The sequence below is a fragment of the Chaetodon auriga genome, chromosome 17 (assembly GCF_051107435.1).
Source record: "Chaetodon auriga isolate fChaAug3 chromosome 17, fChaAug3.hap1, whole genome shotgun sequence".
NCBI classification, from domain to species: Eukaryota; Metazoa; Chordata; class Actinopteri; order Chaetodontiformes; family Chaetodontidae; genus Chaetodon; species Chaetodon auriga.
Genome location: NC_135090.1, coordinates 10,453,786 through 10,472,671, shown reverse-complemented (window position 1 = coordinate 10,472,671; position 18,886 = coordinate 10,453,786). Strand labels below are relative to the sequence as shown.

At 44.3% G+C, this 18,886-nt stretch overlaps 2 protein-coding genes across 2 annotated transcripts in view; one reads left to right on the top strand and one right to left on the bottom strand.

The window, feature by feature from the left end:
* The first annotated feature begins 67 nt into the window (after positions 1-67).
* LOC143335564 (polypeptide N-acetylgalactosaminyltransferase 15-like) lies at positions 68-7,037 on the top strand. Its single transcript, XM_076755092.1, has 10 exons — positions 68-608; positions 735-901; positions 985-1,189; positions 2,906-3,073; positions 3,721-3,838; positions 4,282-4,476; positions 4,592-4,723; positions 6,275-6,376; positions 6,457-6,600; positions 6,701-7,037. The coding sequence occupies exons 1-10, from the start codon at positions 73-75 to the stop codon at positions 6,884-6,886; spliced, it is 1,953 nt and encodes a 650-aa protein (XP_076611207.1). The 5' UTR covers positions 68-72; the 3' UTR covers positions 6,887-7,037.
* A 7,991-nt stretch (positions 7,038-15,028) lies between these two features.
* kcnh8 (potassium voltage-gated channel, subfamily H (eag-related), member 8) overlaps positions 15,029-18,886 on the bottom strand; it is a 49,186-nt gene continuing 45,328 nt past the window's right edge. The window contains exon 16 of the mRNA XM_076755298.1: positions 15,029-17,225. Within this exon, the coding sequence (XP_076611413.1) occupies positions 16,638-17,225 (588 nt within the window). The 3' untranslated portion in view covers positions 15,029-16,637. The remainder of the gene's footprint in view (positions 17,226-18,886) is intronic.

The following is an 18,886-nucleotide window of genomic DNA, read 5'->3' as shown; positions in this document are numbered from 1 at the left end:
GAGTCAAAGTTCAGAAATGGGGAAGTCAAGACAGCGCTGGGTTAACTTGTGAGCGCCGAGCCACTCTTCATCATGAGGCTGTGGGGCAGAGCTACAGCTGGCCGGACTCGGAGGACGATGCTGTGCCTCTGGCTGCTGCTCCTCGGGTTCACCCTGCTCACTCTGGCATTCTCGGACCTCTTTAACCGAAACCAAGAACAAAGTCACCAGAAACCTGGCCCTCCCCGTCGCCCCCTCCAGCGGATTGCCAGTGCGCCGGACCTGGAGGTCATCGTGGAGTCCCGGGACCCTGCATTAGAGCTCGGCGTCGATCTCTCCCCGCTAAAATCTCTGCAAGAGGACGAGCTTTTGTTCGTGCCATCGACGCAGGGCACCAAGACCCCACCGCAGAAGAAGGGGAGTTACAAGGTGCTTCTGCCCGGTGCAAATAAGGACACCCGAGCCACTGCGCCTCCGACGCACGGTGAAATGGGGAAAGCAGTGCGGCTAAACCTGGAGGGTGCGGAGAGGGATGCGGAGCTATCCGCGGTGGAGAAGTACGGTTTCAACGAGGTGGTCAGCGAGAGGATATCACTACATCGTAGGCTGCCTGAGGCGCGCCATCCAGAGTGAGTGCCCAGTGGCCAAAGCGCACGACTGAAAAGATAAACCAAAACGTTTGCGCTGGAACGAACTTCTTTGGTATAAAGATAGGTTGAAAGTTAATGACAGTGCGAATTTGTCTGTAACAACAGGTGTTTGCGGGAGAAGTACAGCGAGTCGCTCCCGTCGGCCAGTGTTGTTATCTGTTTTCATGACGAGGCTTGGTCCACGCTGCTGCGCACCGTGCACAGCGTGCTGGACACGGCACCCAAGCAGTTTCTGCAGGAGGTTCTGCTGGTGGACGACCTGAGCCAGCAAGGTTAGTCTCCCTGTCTGTCCACATCCATCCATCCACTTGACCCATGCATGACCATAGTGCCTCTGTCTCTGTTCACCTCTCAGGTCATCTGAAGAGTGTGCTAAGTGAGTATGTGTCTCATCTGGACGGGGTGCGTTTGATTCGCAGCACCAGACGCCTGGGCGTTGGGGGGTGCCGTGCTCTGGGTGCTGCCAGAGCTGCGGGGGAGGTACTGGTGTTCATGGACTCCCACTGTGAATGCCAGAGGGGCTGGCTGGAACCACTGCTGGAGAGAGTGGCCCAGGACAGGTAATACTCTGCAAGAATAATGAAGAGCAGGACAAATGCTTTGAAATTAAACAATTCCAGTAAAATCACAGCCAATGTAAATTGCTCTCTTGGTCAAATCCAAAAGTGTAAAATGTAAGATGGCCAGAGCTTTATAATGAAGAGTAATTAACATCTACATTAACATTTGGTTTGGAAAACACTCAAACGAGCAGCTGCGCTCTATATCAGCGGTCCCCAACCAGAAAAGATTTTATTGATCATCAGTCTGAAAGAAGTTTTCTTTTGAAAATCAGGTGCATCCGCCTGTGCCTCCTTACACATGTCAAACACACACACACACACACACACACACACACACACACACACACACTGATAATGGTAACAGTAACAGGAAGTCAGTGCGGTAAATAATGCGTTAGAGCAGCGGTCCCCCACCACCGGGGCCATTTGGAACCGGGCCGCACAGAGAGACTGAACAAAAAAGATTTTATTGATCATCAGAGTCTGAAAGATGTTTTATTTTGAAAATCAGGTGTATCCGCCTGTGCCTCTGTACACGTCAAGCCGCTCGTATCGGTCACGTTATACGGTAGTAAGACAGTAAGCCCACAAGTTTGCAAAAATGAGTAAGAACAAACGTGTTTGGAGAGCTTCCTCGGAACGGGGAAAAGGCCGAATGATGAGACAGAAGAAGAAGAACCTACAACTTCCAAGAAAAAGAAAGCTGCGTTTAAGAGACAATATCAGCAGTCCTGCTTACAATACGGGTTTATCGCTTCAGGTGACTCTCACGCACCAAGCCCGCTCTGCGTAATATGTGGCGACAAATGAGGCAATGAAGCTTTGTCTTTGAAGAGAAACGAGCGCAGGGCTCCCACTAATTACAACAGCTACATTCAGGGTAAGGGTGAGTTGTATTTTCAATAATTTGTTTTTATCCGTTTCTGTGCCTGTCCGGCAAGTTATTGCTTTACGTGAAAGCGGTCCGTGGCGCAAAAAAGGTTGCGGACCGCTGCACTAGATTTCTGCTCGTTTGTCTGTCTTGTTCTGCTGTTTGACAGAACCACTTGAGAGAAGCGAGAAGATGGAGGGTTGAGAGTTATCAGTTGTCCTGCCTCATTAGTCAGGCAGGGGATACATGTGCCGTGTGTGTATCCAAAGCTCAGCTCATGATTTGGCTCTAGTCTTGTGTCTCAGGCTGCCTGCAGCGTGGCTCTAATTAGACTAGGTAATTAGGCTGAACTCTCAGACCTGGAATCTGCAACCACTCAGGACTCTTGGCCACATGTTTGACCCCTCTCCCATTTCTCGCTCTCCTTCTTCCCCCTTTAATCTCTTCATTCCATTTCCTCTGAGCATCACATCACACTCGGCCTCTCGGAAAAAATATTTCAAATAACATATGTGACCCAGAACAGACCCCAACAGAGGACAGCGTGTTTCTCTAAACCTGGCCTCTGTGAGATGAGCCTGAAACACACACTGACGAGGAAACATTTGTCTTTTTCTCACTGCCAATCTCACTGCAAACAGAAGTTGAATAATAAGTGAGAATGTAGCCATGGAAGAATTTTAAATGTCTTTATTCATCCAAATCTCTGACTGACAGGAACATATTTCTCATTCATAACATCAGCCTCACTTTGCATCAGCCCACTCGATGAAAGTCAGTGAAAAACACTCACATTTGAGTATAAAAATGACTTTTTGGATGAACGTGGTGTCTCCATGCAGGACCAGAGTGGTTTCCCCCATCATGGATGTGATAGACTGGCAGACCTTTCAGTACAATGCCACCCAGTGGCCAGTTAGGGGAGTGTTCGACTGGAGGCTTGACTTCTACTGGGAATCTAACCCTCAGCTGCAGGATAAGGATCCAGACTCTGCTGTTCAAGCTCTGCGGTGAGTTTTCATGGCACGAGTTTATGTCTAAAAAAAAGTTGAGTGTTTCTTGGAGCAATGTTGAGTGAAGCCCAAGAGGAAGCACTGATCAAAATTGCTTTTATTTCTATGTTTTTGGGTGCAGAATTGATATTCTGCATGTAGAAAAGTGCAGCAAATGAGAGAAATGTATGAATTGGCTAATGTTTCCTGTCTCGAGGTTTCGGCCCTCCAACGGTTTGCAAGATAATCCTGAAGGACCATAAGATGATAAACAAGTTAGACAGGATGAGAAAAACAACAACTATATATTAAGTACATAAAAGTCGTTCACTTTTCAGATATTTTCTCCATTGTTGCAGTTTTCTTGTGAAACACTGTGTGGTTCAACCTCTTTATAGGCCCATAAAACACATTCTTAAAAAAAAAAAGAAGTAAAAAATCTCTTTGCTTGCTCTAAGCTCGTAATAATATATTATTGGTAGGATGTGAGTTAGCTTTGATTTGTTGTAAAGGCTCATAAGCTCTGGACTGTGTGCTGTCCATCTGTCTTTGTTAACGGTGACTGTAATACTCAGTTACTTATGTCTCTCTGCTCCACTGACACGGAGACAAATTCCTGTGTTTGTTCTTGGACAGTAAAGTGATTCTGATTCTGTCTGTGACAGGAGCCCAGCATTAGGAGGCGGAGTTGTGGCCATCGACAGACACTTCTTTCACAGTGTGGGAGCCTATGACCCGGGGATGCTGCTGTGGGGGGAGGAACAAATTGAGCTGTCAATCAGAGTAATGCAAGCATTTTTATGATCAACTTTCCATCCAAATCCTCCAATAATTAACCTGCCCACACAGCACAGGAGGGAAGACAGATTGCTTTTGTTTTTCATCCTCAGAGTGATTCACTTGCCTTCTGTCAGGGCCTCAGGAATGCTGTGCTGGGACATGATAACTTTTGCAAATGGGAGTCTCAGGTTGAATAGTGGTTTGGGAATGTCTGGGCAATTTGACAAACGCACAAGTAAGAGAGGAAAATGTTCCTTGACCGCTTGTTTTCCTGTGACCATTAAAATGCATATTGTTGAAGTGTAGCATGTTCTGTGAAAGATTAAAATGCAGCATGACAAAAGATAATATGTGCAGCGTGCAAAGTATAGTTTTACTTGTCATGTTTTCTTACGATGTTAGTTAAGAGAATCAAAGCCCTTGATAAAGCTGTGCTGTTGTCCTAGGTGTGGTCATGTGGGGGTTCCATGGAGGTGGTTCCCTGTTCCCGTGTGGCTCACCTAGACCGTCACCACATACCCTACCAGTTCCCAGACCAGGAGCTGCTTCAGAGGAACAAGATCCGGATTGCAGACACCTGGATGGATGCATACAGGAAGATCTTCTATCGGAGAGACACACTTGCTCATTTCATCAGGCAGGTATGTATGTTTGGTTTTTTGGATTTGGTCAAGAGACTGGTTTATGAATGTACCAAATACAAAAAAAAAAAAAAAAAAACCCTCTAATGACATAATTGTTCTTTCTTTTGTGCAGTCTGAGAGCCCAAACATCACAGAGCGTCTGCGGCTAAAGAGGAGTCTGGGATGTAGGAACTTCCACTGGTACCTGATGACAGTTTATCCACAACTTTACATCCCCCAGGACAGACCTGCACTGTCAGGCGAGGTAGCACACACACACACACACGCACACATACACGCACAGTGCCTCCACCATATATGATGGCTACCAATTAATGCAAAGTATTTTGGCATCCCAAGCTGAAGTTTAACGCCCTCTTAAGCCCAACCTCTGAGCATAAAGGCCAAATCCGAAAACAAGTTTGCGCCTATAACTCAGCCCTGAGATGGTATGAAGAAGTGATTGGTATGGCCTTGGTTATATCGGCTTCCTCTTGGCTAGAGTCAGAGACGCAGGCCACCTCTAAAACAGACACTGACCCGGACACTTCATTGACCACTACAACATCTGGTGTATTGGCAGAAAGATGTGAAAAGTATCTGGGCTACGAGTGCTGGGAAGGAACATGGAAGCTGTGACACAGGAATGCTTGTATAATCTCATCGAGGCTGGAAAGTGGTTTGATAAGTCCTTTCTTATCATGTCCACTATTCTGTCCTGACGTGCTTTGTACAGTCCTTTGTAAGAATAACAGTCATTCAAGGTGTGTAATATAGTTTCAGCAACCTGTTCTGTGGTGTGATGCAAACAGTGAGGGATCTAAGCAGGAGACCACATAGAGAAGTTGAGTCTGGTGGGCTTGTGGTCTGGCTTCTACTGTCAATGTGACAATGTCCTCATTGAGTGCAGCGATGTTGAGGAATGAGTGAGACACAGAATCATCAGCAGAGGGATTATGTGCAAGTTTTCCCTGAAGTTTTAGTCTAGTACAGTGTTGCTGCTCTTGTTATTGATGTTGGAATAAATCTATAAGAGTTTGCCAGGCAGCTGTAGGTCTTAGCAGGAGGCTGCGTCCACCGTGTGCGGCTGTTGCCTTGATGGATGGTCAGTTATAACGTCCTCTGAGACCCTCACAGTGTCAGAGTCAGACTGCACGCCCACTCCAGGGATGCTTAAGTTTGGACATAAAATTCTTTCAAATGCAGCCAGTCCATCCAAACTCTAATGTTTTCTAAGATCCGGGAGCAGAGAAGATCGTGCCAGCTCTTGAACTACCTTGTCATTTTTATCCAGCATATTCAGAAGCTGGGAAATCCACATGCTGGTTTAAATCCATGCCATCTTTGGTATAACCAGCCTTTCCCATTGGGGATAAAAACAAAATGTCGCAGGTGCTGCATGTATTCAGGCCAAGCCACTTTGGCACTAAGCTCACTGCTTTATCGTTCATTTCACTTAGCACCCCCGGTTTAATGTGGGCGTTGGAGAGCAGATGTTGTATTTTAGACACTGCCACCTGTCTGATGGCACAGGGCATCTGTCAGACAGGTCCAACCTGGATGTGAACTCAGACAAGATGACGTTGCCTGGCCCCCTTTATTCTCCTGCAATGTTAAATGTGTGTCCAAGATAAATGCATGTCTCATGGAGGGAGGATACATGTATGAGTTTTGTTGCCATGTATCAGCTTTCCTCCTCTCGTTCAGAACAGTACACACACACACACACACACACACACACACACACACACACACACTACTACTGCTCCCTGATGGACATGACAGACTGATGTGTCCCATTTGTGCTTGTTTGAAGCTGTATAATGTCGGCACTGGCAGCTGTGCAGACTACCCTCGAGGGCAGGGAGTGCAGGATGGGGCCATGAACATAGCACCGTGCAGCGGGACGGGCAGCCAGGTAAACATCACACCAGTTGTGAAAGTTGAAGAAAGACAGGTAACACACAGCGGCAAAGATGATCTCTCTTGTCATCGCAGCACTGCGATCTAAACACTGAGTTCGAAGTGCGGTGGGGTCCCATGGGGGCTTTGTGTTTGGATGTCAGGGCAGAGAGGGCTGTCTTATCTCCATGCCCCACACAGCGACCGACCCTCAGCAGACTCCGGTGGAAGTTCGTAAAGGCAAGGCAGAGAATTAAACTCTTTTTGTTGTGTATCTGAATACATCCACATGGTCACGGTGGGCATTCAGCTGTCTCTGTGTGTCTGTTTTATGCTCCAGCTGAGCGGTCAGCTTGTTCACCAGCAGTCCCAGTTGTGTCTGGAGGCTGTAAAGGAGGGAGGGCTCCCGCAAAGCAGCCCGAGAGAAGTCAACACCAAAACAGGAGGACTCTTCCTGCGCCCCTGCACCCATCACCCCAGACAACAGTGGCATTTTGAGCAACTGGTAGCTCCTAAAGGTGCCTGAGTGCACGGAGCAAGCGACCGGATTTGCAGGCTGTAAATCCAGGCACTATGCAGGGTAGCATACAGTAGTGAAATGGTGCAGGAAAATACACAATGTTTCATTTTTTTGCTCCACTTTGCCACTCAGCTGTTTTGTTCCTGTTTTAAGGATTGCAAATACAATTAAATAACAGATTGTCTAAAATGATAAGAAACAAGGTATGATTATGTGGAATAAAGTCTTTATTTAAAATAGCTTTTTTAGGAATATCTATTATTGTCTTGTTAATTAATGTGCATTTAATCATACGCAGTGTGAAAAAGGTGTAGAGAAAATGATCTCAAATGATTTTTTACTGCAGTAAATGATTTGATTAATTCATGCGTAAATGTTGTTGTTTTATTCTGAAAGGTCAAAGTATTCAGCCGACATAATCACAACCAAAAATGAACCAAAAATCTTTATATATGTTATCCCTCCTGTTTCATTGTCAGTACTTCCCCCCCAAATTTCCTTGGCCTACAGCAGATTTTAGTCAGATTTCTTCTGCAGTGAAACTTCATGTTCTACATCACCAGTTCACACTTCCTCTGTCTTAAAGTTCAGATAAAAAACAGGGTAATTTCACACTAGGGTAGGTAGATTGGGATCAGGCACAAACATACATGTGCAACAAACTAGATGACTAGATGATCTATGAATTTAAATCTGAGGACAGTGATTATATGAAAGACCTAAATATAGACTTATACATGTGTGTTCTTTTGGTCTAGGTCTGTTTTTCATGCTTTGGGGTGCCGTATTAAAATTAAGGGAAATCTTTTAAGACAGTTAAAACAAGAGTGCCATTGTGGCAGCAGTTTGGAAAAGGCCCATTTCTGTGGAAACATGGTACCACTCCCAGGTGTTTTCACTTATTCTGCCTCTTACACGTCTGCTTTTCATTCACATTTTGACTTGTCATAGTAGGAAAAAGCACAGGGGTCACCAATAACATTCAGGATGGCTCTGTTCTGTTCAAGTGTCCCAGTCAGCCATGGTAGTGTGACAGTGAGCCAGCAATACTGGACTGAGTTTTACTACTTACGTTTAGTACTAGATCTGTACTTTTCCTACAGTGACATATCAAATCATCCTCTGTGGAAACCTCAAGTGCAACAGAACAGGAGAGAGCAGCAGTCTGCACACACTCACACAGTCCAGAGAGGTGGGAACACCTGTGCGAGCAAACCAATCAGAGTTTGAATAAGCACTGATGAATCAGTCATTAACAACCCCAAAATTGTAATATTCTTAAATGTTTTTTTCTTTCTTAATGTGTTTGAAATCATTGCACTCTTATTTACCAGGTACATGTTCATTCCTTATCAGCTGTCAACAGCAGAGGGAGCCACCTGCCTTCATAATCTTTTCTAAACTCCCAGATGATCACTTTGATATTGTTCCACATGAATGACCTCACCATGTGATTTTCTTAATTGACTTTTTATGAAGATGTTCTCATCTAAACTTTCTGTGGCTTGGAGCTAAATAAGTATGTTGCACAGTAAGTCTAGCATGTGGCAGTAATGTCCTGATGTGACTGAGAAGAGTGGATGCGGTCTAGAGTGGCCAGACTCCTGTCTACTGTGTTCTTGTGTCCAAGTATCTACTATAATTCACAGCTCAATTCTAACTGAAGGTTATACTTAAACCGTAAGCCCAAGGTTAGGATGGCAACTGGCATACAGGGAAGGACCCTGACTCTCTCCTCACCCCCAAGCATTGAACGCTCATAACCGCCTACACCCTGCCACAGTAATGCTCTTCTTAACCCATGGTGTACTTAGCCCAGTCAAGTACACAGCATCTTTTCAATATAAAGGATCATATGGTATGTCTGCAGCTTCAGGGCATAGGTCAAACACTTGGATGGTCAACGTGTTTTCGATTAGAATGTCTTCTCTCGGTTACATAACTATAGGCTGCTGAGCTGTTGTGAAAGAGGAGCTACATCTCTCTACTTTGGGTCTTCAGAGGTCACACGCTCATTGTATGGCTACTTTCACGCTGCAAAGCAAGACAGTTTTGCCCAGAAGACTGCATGACATAAAAGAGTCTATGTTAATATTGGTACAAACACATACGAAACGAAACGACAAAGCCAGCGACGTGTCTGACAATTTGAGCCTAATGTTCTTTGACAGCTCAAAATTTTTAACAGTTTTACCACTTTGATATTTAATGACTTTTACTAATTTATGAGAATTACTTGTATGCATAATTTTGCATCAATTATATGTTTCATAAGTCTGCTGAAGAAAGTGACTAAACATTTCTGATGGGAGTCTCTCAGACCCCACATCATGTTTAAATACAATGCATTTTCATAATTCTCTATATGTGTGATTGGAGATGACGCACGCATTTCTTTGTTTATGAACTGCTTTTTGTAAAGGAAACACACACACACACACACACACACACACACACACACACACACAGTATGTAGTATATAGTATATATGTATGTATATGTGTATATGTAATTACAATGGTCATGGTCCATATTTTATCATCGTCATAATATGTGCAAGCCCAGTTTGTGACAAAGGGGAGGGTTATCACTTCATCCTTTTCTCTATTATGTTGTGTAATTGTGTCTGAACAAAAGAAAAAAAAAATGCTCAGACTTCTTATATTTGCAGAGAGCAGACTAGCCTATAATTCGTGCATCAGACCTGTCCCACCTGTCAGCACCATTGTGCATCCAGGCTAACACAAAGGACCTGTGAAGAGAGAGAGGAAATGAAAGTGAAAAAGGACCTGAGACTGTAGCGCTGACACCCCTGTTGGAAACTCCTGCTACTGCCTGTTTCATGATATTTTATTCGAAATACTGCAACCTATGGGGATCTCTGGTGTCACTTTATATTGCAGGATATGATAAGACGTGTGAAAATGTCCCAGTAGAGGATGTAAAATGAGTCAACCACAGAGGTCTCTGTAAGTCTCTCAGCAATAACCAGTGAAGCTGAACATGCTAATAAAGCAGCACCCTTTACTGTAATACAGAGAGGTAATATAAAATGATAGTTAAATGGCATCTGATGGAGCTGTTGTCCAACACTTATTTACTGGCAGACATTAAATTCCATTGAAGACTGGCATCTGGCTAAGACTTCGTGACAAATGTTCTGAATGATAATTTGTGAATTTCTTACACAACTGGGAGGAATTAGAAGGAAATTAAGTCAAACTTTTACAGTCATCAGAGCTGTTGTTTTTATCTGACTATGTTTGAATAAATTTAAAGATATAAACCCCTTGAAATGTCTTGTTTTTAAGGGGTCCAAACATATGTCACAATCACCACATAAGATAAAACATTAAATAAGAAAAGCTCCATCTGAATATGTGTCAGTATCCAGTTTGTTTTAACTCTCCACTGATTTTGTTGCAAATATCTCCTTCTGTCTGTGTTCAAAAGCTCCTTCTCCTGAGACTCTTCTTCTACTGTTCTACCTCCTCTCCACAAGCTGTTCTCCTTCTCCATTGCTGCATATGACCTTTTGCATGCCCTCCCCTCCCCTGTGTCTCCCATCGCGACCATCTTCCATCTCATCTCCATGAGGTGGGTGTGATAAATACGGCGAACACTGCCATCAAATGCTGATCGCCACTGGACATGTCACATCCTCACCAGCCACCCAACAAAAATGCACACATGCACACACACACACGTCTTCTGGGAGACTCAGATGGATGTGAGCTGCTGTGGCGCAGGAAGCTGGGGCATCTTTATGAAGATCCATGGGGCCATTTCACCAAGGACGGAGGTGGCTGTACTTACTGTGCGCGCTTTAAAGAGCCTTGGGTCTTCTGCGAACAAACGCTTTTGTTTCCAGTGATTCCTAATGTGCTTGTTGTGCAATTAGGCCTATGTGGATGAGCCTCAGGAGCCGGCACTGACACTGAGCAAAGATTAACTGCGTTAAAATGTGACAAAAACTTGGCTTGCAGCAGCAATTAGGGTCAGGGACAAAAACGGCTTTTGAATGCCTTGTTTAGAAAGTTCCTGGTGACACAAAGACTTTATAAAGGCGCCGTTTAAATTGAGTGTTTTAGTGATACCTATATTTGTGTAACACATCAAATACTTGAAAACCGGTCTTCCAGGTCATGCTGTAAGATGACTTGACAAAGACATTTCATTAAATAATCATCTTACGTGGTTCTGTCTTTGTCATTTATCACATTAACATTAGGGAGAACATTTATTGTTTAACGCGTGAACCACATGTCAAGCATAAACAAAGCTTACAAGCCCTAAGTGAACAGTGCTGTGATTGCTGCTGTGTGCTGCGCTCAAACCAGAGGCCCTTCAATGGCATCACACAACTGACTGACAGGCTAAGCTATGGTCATACTGGATTTAACAAGCATGCAAGATGTGCACAATTTTACTTCAACATTTGGAGATTTCACTTCCACACAGAGAGATGTTACATAAACTAGTCTGGCAAAGGACCAAAAGTTGAATGTGTCACCTTTATTTTTACCACTTTATCACCCATACAGCCCTCTTATGGCTTCTCTGCCTCACAATGAAAAGCAAAAACACGGACAGCAGAATTAACACAGAAAAATGTATGGAACTGTTGGTGTCCCTAAGAGATAGGTCAAAATGGTAAAAGTGTGGCTAATCAGCAAGGAGGAAATGAAATTAAACCCTCTCCTTTTGTGATGGAACAGTTCTGTCTCTCTTTCTCTTGTTCAATTATTATTTTTGTCCGACATGGGTCGGATTTGGACTTGCTTCCAACACTGAACACCACTGTGGGCAAACATTAATCTGACATAGACTGAGTGTGACATTTTAAGTGATTCATAAATATGTGGACCTGCCAAAACAGACCTAGGACCGAGGCCTACAGATAGTTTCATGGTTTGTAGCAGACTCTGATTAGGTCGATTAAAAGAAAAGCCATTGGTTCATTTTGTAATGTCAATCTTTGGCTAATTATCATAGAAAACCGCTGCATCACACAACAGACTGGAAAGGTACGTCATGTACAGCCGTCTCACAGTGTTCAGTGGTGCCAGGAGTCCACGTTCAGACCAATGCCTTCTCTCTTCTTCAATAAATGAGTGAGCACTTTAGTCCAGACTTTTCAACAAGGGCCCTTGTATCAGTGTTGCATCAACACAATGGAAGACATCTTTTTAGCAAGAGCTTTACATGGTGACGATCCTCCTATCTGCTGCTTTAAAATGCCAGACTACTCTCTGACAGGTGACCAACAATAGAGGTAATTTAGCGGCCGTTCCGTGGCCTCGCTTGATGGGCATAGCCAGACCTCCACTTCTTAGAGAAGAAACCACCATTAATCTCCACTTCTGACATGCATATTGTTCTGCCACCCCGCCCACCACCACCACCAGCACCACCACCACTTGTACCGCAGCACCCAGGGGAGCAACTCAGACTCATTTATCAAACACACAAGATGTCCTGCAAGCTTCCCTCCTCCCTTCCTGCTTTACAACAATGCAAATAGAACTATTTGGATGTGCAACAGCTGTCGCCGTCTCACCCAGAGTGGAACAGATAAATGTTAAGCCACCATGTGGATCTTTCTCTGTGTTTCACGTGTGTGTGCTCTCATACACTGCCTGCAAACAGACACTCAATATATTTGAACGTACACATAACCAGAACCGCGCACGAACCAAGTCGGGCCACACACATTGGAGCACAAACATAATGTGTCCTTGGTTCAGCACACAGCTCGGCCTCTTTTCTTTAGCAAGCAGCCTATCAGATCTCAGTGAGGGCTGAATGGAAGCACCACAGCTGGCAGATTTCAGCATATCTCCGTCATGACTGGAAGATGAAAGGAGAGAAATGGACAGATTTTTATTACCTGAGAGAGAATTTCTGGACAGCGGTGGTCCTTTTCAGTACTGAAATCTGCGAGGGACGAGTGAAGAGGTTCTTTTCATTGGGATAAAGTGCTCATTTGAATGGAAGAGTGAATGTGTTTGCGTGTGTTTGTGCATGTGCGTATGTGTGTGTTCAGATGAAAAGACTGAACGGGGATGAATAGTTGCTGTATTTGGGTCAGGGCCATCATTAAACAATGTGAAAAGAGTGGATTAAACAGACGCACAGCAACAGAAGGAATATGAAACACAGAGTTAAATGCACGTTATGTGTAAACATTAATGTTCATACATCAACAGCTTTTAATCTTGTTCTCCTTTTAGCATTTATGTTGCACTTTGCCGCATTTCCATGTCTGCTCTACCGTCCTCTCCATCCCGCTGATTCAGACCCAACTTTAATCAAAAATCATAAGTGGTGGGAAAGAGGAAACTAAGGGTGCAAAGGAGGAAGGCAGATGGGCCTCAGTTTGTTAATGACAGCTTGTGGGAAGCAGTGAATAAAAGATGAGTTTGCTAGCAGGTGGATAAAGCGATGCATAAACAGCCAGGATGGGATTGTCTGAACACCATTAAATATGGATGGGTCTTCAAGACCCCAGGCTAAATAACAGCATTCCCACAGATGTGCTGGAGGCGCTGTTAAATACACATATAATCATGCTCTGAGCAAACACACCCCCACCCACCTGCAAGTCCCTTCTCAGTAAAACACACAAGAAATTGTCTACGTGGCGAATATTTTGATGACATGCATGTCTTCATTTTCACATCACTGCACCCTCAAAATCATGCACACACATGCACACATTAATAAACACACATCCCCCCATGCACACACACACACCTTGACACAGTTGTACCTCCATGATAAACCCATAAAGTATATCTCATGTGCATGCATGTAGTCCACCCACTCCACTTCCTCACACAGACAAACACACACACAGCGGAGCAGCACCTCACCAGGTGAGAGCAGCTGGACCTATGACAGATGTGTCAATGTGATCCACAGCACACATTGCTCAGTTTTCACCCCCTGCCCGAGTCACCAGTGGGACATGACGATGGCCGTGCTTTCACCACAGATGAAGCGTAGCAGCAGCTTATGAAAGGCCAACACACACGCGCATACACAAAACAAACACACACTATTATAAACATAGTGTGGACAAGCAACACTGGTGCATGACAGAGATCTGGCGTTATTAACTTTGTGTGTTTGTGTGTGTTTTTGTGTTGGTGTCAGAGTCCAAAAGTGGTTCAGCAACACGTCAGCTGCAAATCAATGACACAAATGTAAGTTTGTTACACAACATGATGTGGAACACGCTCATATAATTCACAAATTTTGCAACTTTTCCTCCGTCAGCATCTTTGATTGTATGGACCATACGACAAGCTATATTGTGGGCAGTAAGCAGTCTTAGATTCTTCAAGATGTCTACGTTTTTTATCACGTCAAAAAATCCATAATGCTGATGATGATCTGCGTGTGTTTCCATGCTAGCAGTGTGGTCTAGGGACGATAATGTCAGTCTGTCAGTTGGTCCAGAATGAAATATCTCAGCAGCTATTGGATGGATTTCCATAAAACATGTTCAAGCCCCCCTCACCATGAATTCTAATAACTTTGGCGATCCCTAAACTTTTCCACTGCCATTGTCATCAGGTCCAATATTTTATTTATCCTGTACTATGAAATGTTTCCATAAATGACATTCCAATCATTCTCAGCTGTACTTAGTGTTGGGTGCTAATTATCATATCTTATCATGCTAACATGCTAAACTAAAACAGCAACCATGGTGAATATTACACCTGCTAAATATCAGCATGTTAAAATTGTCATTTTGAGCATGTTAGCATGCTGATGTAGCTCAAAGCATCATCATGCTTACAGCCTCATGGAGCTGCTTACATGGTTGTAGCCTTTTGGTGTGGAATTGTATAATTTGTATCTGCTTTTGCTGTAATCCAGGGACATTATGCACTCACCCATTGATTTAAGACTGTTAAGATGCCACTTTGACTTCCAAAACAAAAAAACTGAGCTAAATCATGACCTTGAACTTCTATCAATTAATGTGTTGCACACATGGATTATAATAATATAATATACTTTATATGTGGTTTGGAAAAGAGAAAAAGTTGGATTTCCTGGTTTCCTGGTTGTGATGACCTCTAATAACCTCTTTCCAGCTTTTCCAATGTTGCACAAAACAAAAGGCCACGACATAACAGTCATATTTGTTGTTTATTAGCATAACAGTTGTTTTTTTGTATCTAATAATTATCAAAATGTTATGGGAAAAAAGATGTTTGATTACAGTACATTCCATTTGCAGAGAAGCAGAGTCAAATCTACAAGAATTCCAAAGAGAACAGTAGATCTGTCGGGACGAGAGTTAGGACCTTTTTCCTGGTTTAAGATTGCATTGGCTGGTACCAGCAAATAGCACTGCCATAACCTCATATACAGTAGCATTGTTACTGTTATCCCACACTCTTGCATTCTTTGAGGTAAAAAAATACATCTTTAGTAATGATACATTCATAGTAATATAAAAGCGTCTTTATTTCCTTATTGTGCTTTTATGTGGGGATATTGCCTTCGCTCTGAACGGCTGAGAAAATGGATATCAGAGCTGATAACGCTGGGTAACGATCAGGGAAATGGCCTACATTGTGGATCGTGAACCAATTTAGTATTGGCGCTTTGCTCCGGGCCACTTCTCAACAGGGGTGACTACCTTGTGCCTAAAATTACCCAGTTGTTTAAACTGAGCCGATGTCCAATAAATATGCATCAGTAAATGCCAGGTTCAGCTGTTAAAAGATTGAACCGTGTTTCCTTTAAATAGATAGATAAATGGCAAGCTGGATTTCAACAGGGTGACATGCAGCATGTTAATGTGTGTCTACAGGCACTACTCAAAAGGCTCGGAAAGGCATGCAGAGAGCAAGAGAAAGAAGGAGGGAGAGAGACAGTGGTAGGTGTGTGGAGAGAAACACTGGAAAAGAGAAACAGAGAGGGAGATAGAGTCCCTGCGCTCAGTGTGACAGACGACAGCAGGGACTGTGCTGCCGGAGGCATAATATTCCCCCCCACCACCTCCACGACCAGCTTCCTCCACCCTCCACCTCCCCTTCCCTGAGGGCCAGCTGTAAAGAGCACAATACATCCCATCTCACACTATTCTGTGCTCCCAGTCCAACCAGCCACGCACTGGTCCACGCAATCCAGAGCATCAGGCATGGGTTGAGTGAGCAAGGAAAGAAGGGTTAAAAGGAGAAGAAATCGCCGAGATATGGAGTTGGGGGAAGGACATTAACGCCCCCCTCTCTTCCTCCCCTTGTCTCCAAAGCCCACCTCCACCACTCCACATGATGCTTTCTCTTCCTCCAACCAGTCCAGCCAACCTGAAACTAGCCAGGAGCAAAAATAAAAAAAAGAGAAGACAGAAAAAACTCTCTCTCCTTTGTATCCATCTTGTCCTCCATTATGGCACAATCCCGCCTCAAGGTGGGGAGGGTAGTGGGTTGGGGGTGAGCTGTGCCCAGAAAGCCGCAGAGATCATTCAGCTCCACGACTGTCCCAAGCCTCTACATCCTGTCTAACATCACTACATTTCTATAAGGTAAAGCTAACACACCTATCCCTTCTGTACTGGTTTTCATGCAACATGATTTTTAAACACGTGCCTTTAAAACAAAAAGAATTAGAATTGCATCCCTGCAAATGTCCGCCAATGATATGGGGGGCCCCTGCTGATTAGTTTAATCTTCAGGAACATATCCCAAAATATATCCTGGTAAAAGTCCAGGAGAGTTCAGATGGAGCACTGCTACAAACCCTTGGGTGGGTTGTGATAGTTCCCCCCAAGTCCAGTTGGTGGAGAACGCCCAGAGGTCTGATGAGGGCCTTCATCTCCCCCATCTTGCAGGGGGGAACTGTGTACCCTTGACCTGATGGAGTCATCTTTGTAGTGGGAAATCTCTGGTGAGCTGAGGGATGAGGAAGGCAGGTGAGACTCTGCAACGATGGACTGCTGTAATTGAAGGGATGATGAGTTTGGAGTTGGAGGCAAAGATGAACTGGGTATTGCAGGGTGCCCCAGCTGGAGGTCCTGGGGTCTATGCGTTTGGGAGTCCTTGTGGCACAGCGCACCATGTTGCTGATGGATAATGATCGGAGAAGAGGGCAATGACATGGGTGTGTCCATCCAGATGGAGACAGTCTGAGAAGAGGATGGTGGAGGGTAAGACTGAGGGGGGTTAGGATGGGGTGTGTGGAATGTGTGGTGTGCTGGGGAGTAATGCGTGGGGCAGACCACTGTTGGTTGTGGCACTGATGACATGAGGGTCTCCATCAGTTGGGCCATTCTCTTCATGACCCTTCCAAGGTCGGCCACTTCCCTTCCAAGGGTGCTCACCTTCAAACACAAACACAAACACAAACACAAACACAAACACAAACAATCTTTAGTTGAAATAGTTTGCCTACCTATATGCAAGAGATTGAGAGGAAATGGATTGCATGTGCATGTTGTTTAGCACAATTTTATCTCATTGAGGGAACCATGGTTCACGCCCCCTTCCTAACGGTGATCATTCATCATAAATGCATCTGTAAAACAAGATGTGGGGATTTTTCGGAGAGTGGATTACATTTAATTTTGGCAAGGGCTGGCGGTTCAATCCCTTGCTCCATCAATCCACATGTTGAAGTGTCCTTGGGCAAGACACTTAACCCCAAATTGCTCCCAATGTTCTGACCAGCACCTTGTATTGTAGTTCGCTGCCATCAGTGCGTGAGTGTGTGTGAATGGGTGACTGAGAGGGAAAAGTGCTTCAGATGAAAGAGCTGTATAAATGCAGCCATTAACCACAGGAGTAATGGAACAAGGAGGAGCAATCACAGTGAGCTGTTAGATGAAGAGTTTCAGATGAAAGGCTTCGCACCTCCAGCTACTTAACAAGATAACCAACTTTATTGTGCCCTGCTGCTGTGTGGAAAACTACTCACACCAAAAACTACCTCACAGGTGTCCACAAATCAACCAGGACAAATATCAGAATTACAACTTCAAGAAATATGGGCTAGTACATTATAAAAACACAGCAACAGGTATCAGCACACTTGGCTTCCTTAAAACACAATGAAGGTACGACCATCAGTAGTCTAATTCTTTTGATGTTGTTGCCTCTTGTTGCTTGGGGCATTTGATTCTGTCATTACCTCTGGTGTCCAAACCTCTGGTCTCCATGCCTCTAACTCTCAAAGTGGAGTTGCTGCCATATGCTTATGTAATAAAAACAACTTTCTAGGAAACTGATTCCCAGGAACAAAAAGGCCCAGGTTATACGGTACATCATTATGAGTTCAGCATTTTCAGGTCACTCAATTTGGGTCAAAATATTTCCATCTCCTGCCAGCATGGAGTTTTGCATGTAACATCGTGCTGCTATAATTGGTCATTACACTGATGAGGGGTGAGGTGGGGGCTGGTGATTAGTTGCTCTCTGCACGTAGCGTGTCCACAGAGGGCACGACCATGAAGACCTGCCAACATGCCATCTGCTTCTGCCAGTCAAAGCACTCCTGACCATTCATCAGGCCAATCACGCACATCAGTGCTACTGGATGCACATCAGCCCTCAGCAGGACACGCAGCTCCAGGTGGGAGCTGCTCCAGTGGTGCTCCAATGTGAACACGTCAAGCGGTGATTGGGCAGAGTCCATGAATATACTGTGATCACGACAGACTAAATAAGGCCAGGAGCTTCCTCTCCCTCTCTCAGTTAAATGCACATATGTGTATTTGAATATTTGTCTGACTCATCAGTCAATAGTCCAAATGTACAACTAATTGCATTTCTCAGAACATTTTTGCTATCCTTTCACAATGCAGTTGTTTAACTTTGATCTACCACACTTCGTTCCTGACAACAGCATTAACAGAGCAAAATATTCTCTCTCCCTCTCTCACAATTCTATCATCTCTCTTCCTCTCTGCAGTGGCTGATAAAAGCCAGAGTCTAAACTCTGGCTCTGATAAAAATAGAAAAAGCTGAGAGCTACAGGACAGTCCAA

Bases quoted from the DNA above. Each gene is read 5' to 3' on its own strand.
- LOC143335564 (XM_076755092.1), top strand. From the start codon at position 73: ATGAGGCTGTGGGGCAGAGCTACAGCTGGCCGGACTCGGAGGACGATG. The intron at 1,190-2,905 runs GTAATACTCTGC...GTCTCCATGCAG, and splicing joins GAGAGAGTGGCCCAGGACAG to GACCAGAGTGGTTTCCCCCA. The intron at 3,074-3,720 runs GTGAGTTTTCAT...TGTCTGTGACAG, and splicing joins TCTGCTGTTCAAGCTCTGCG to GAGCCCAGCATTAGGAGGCG.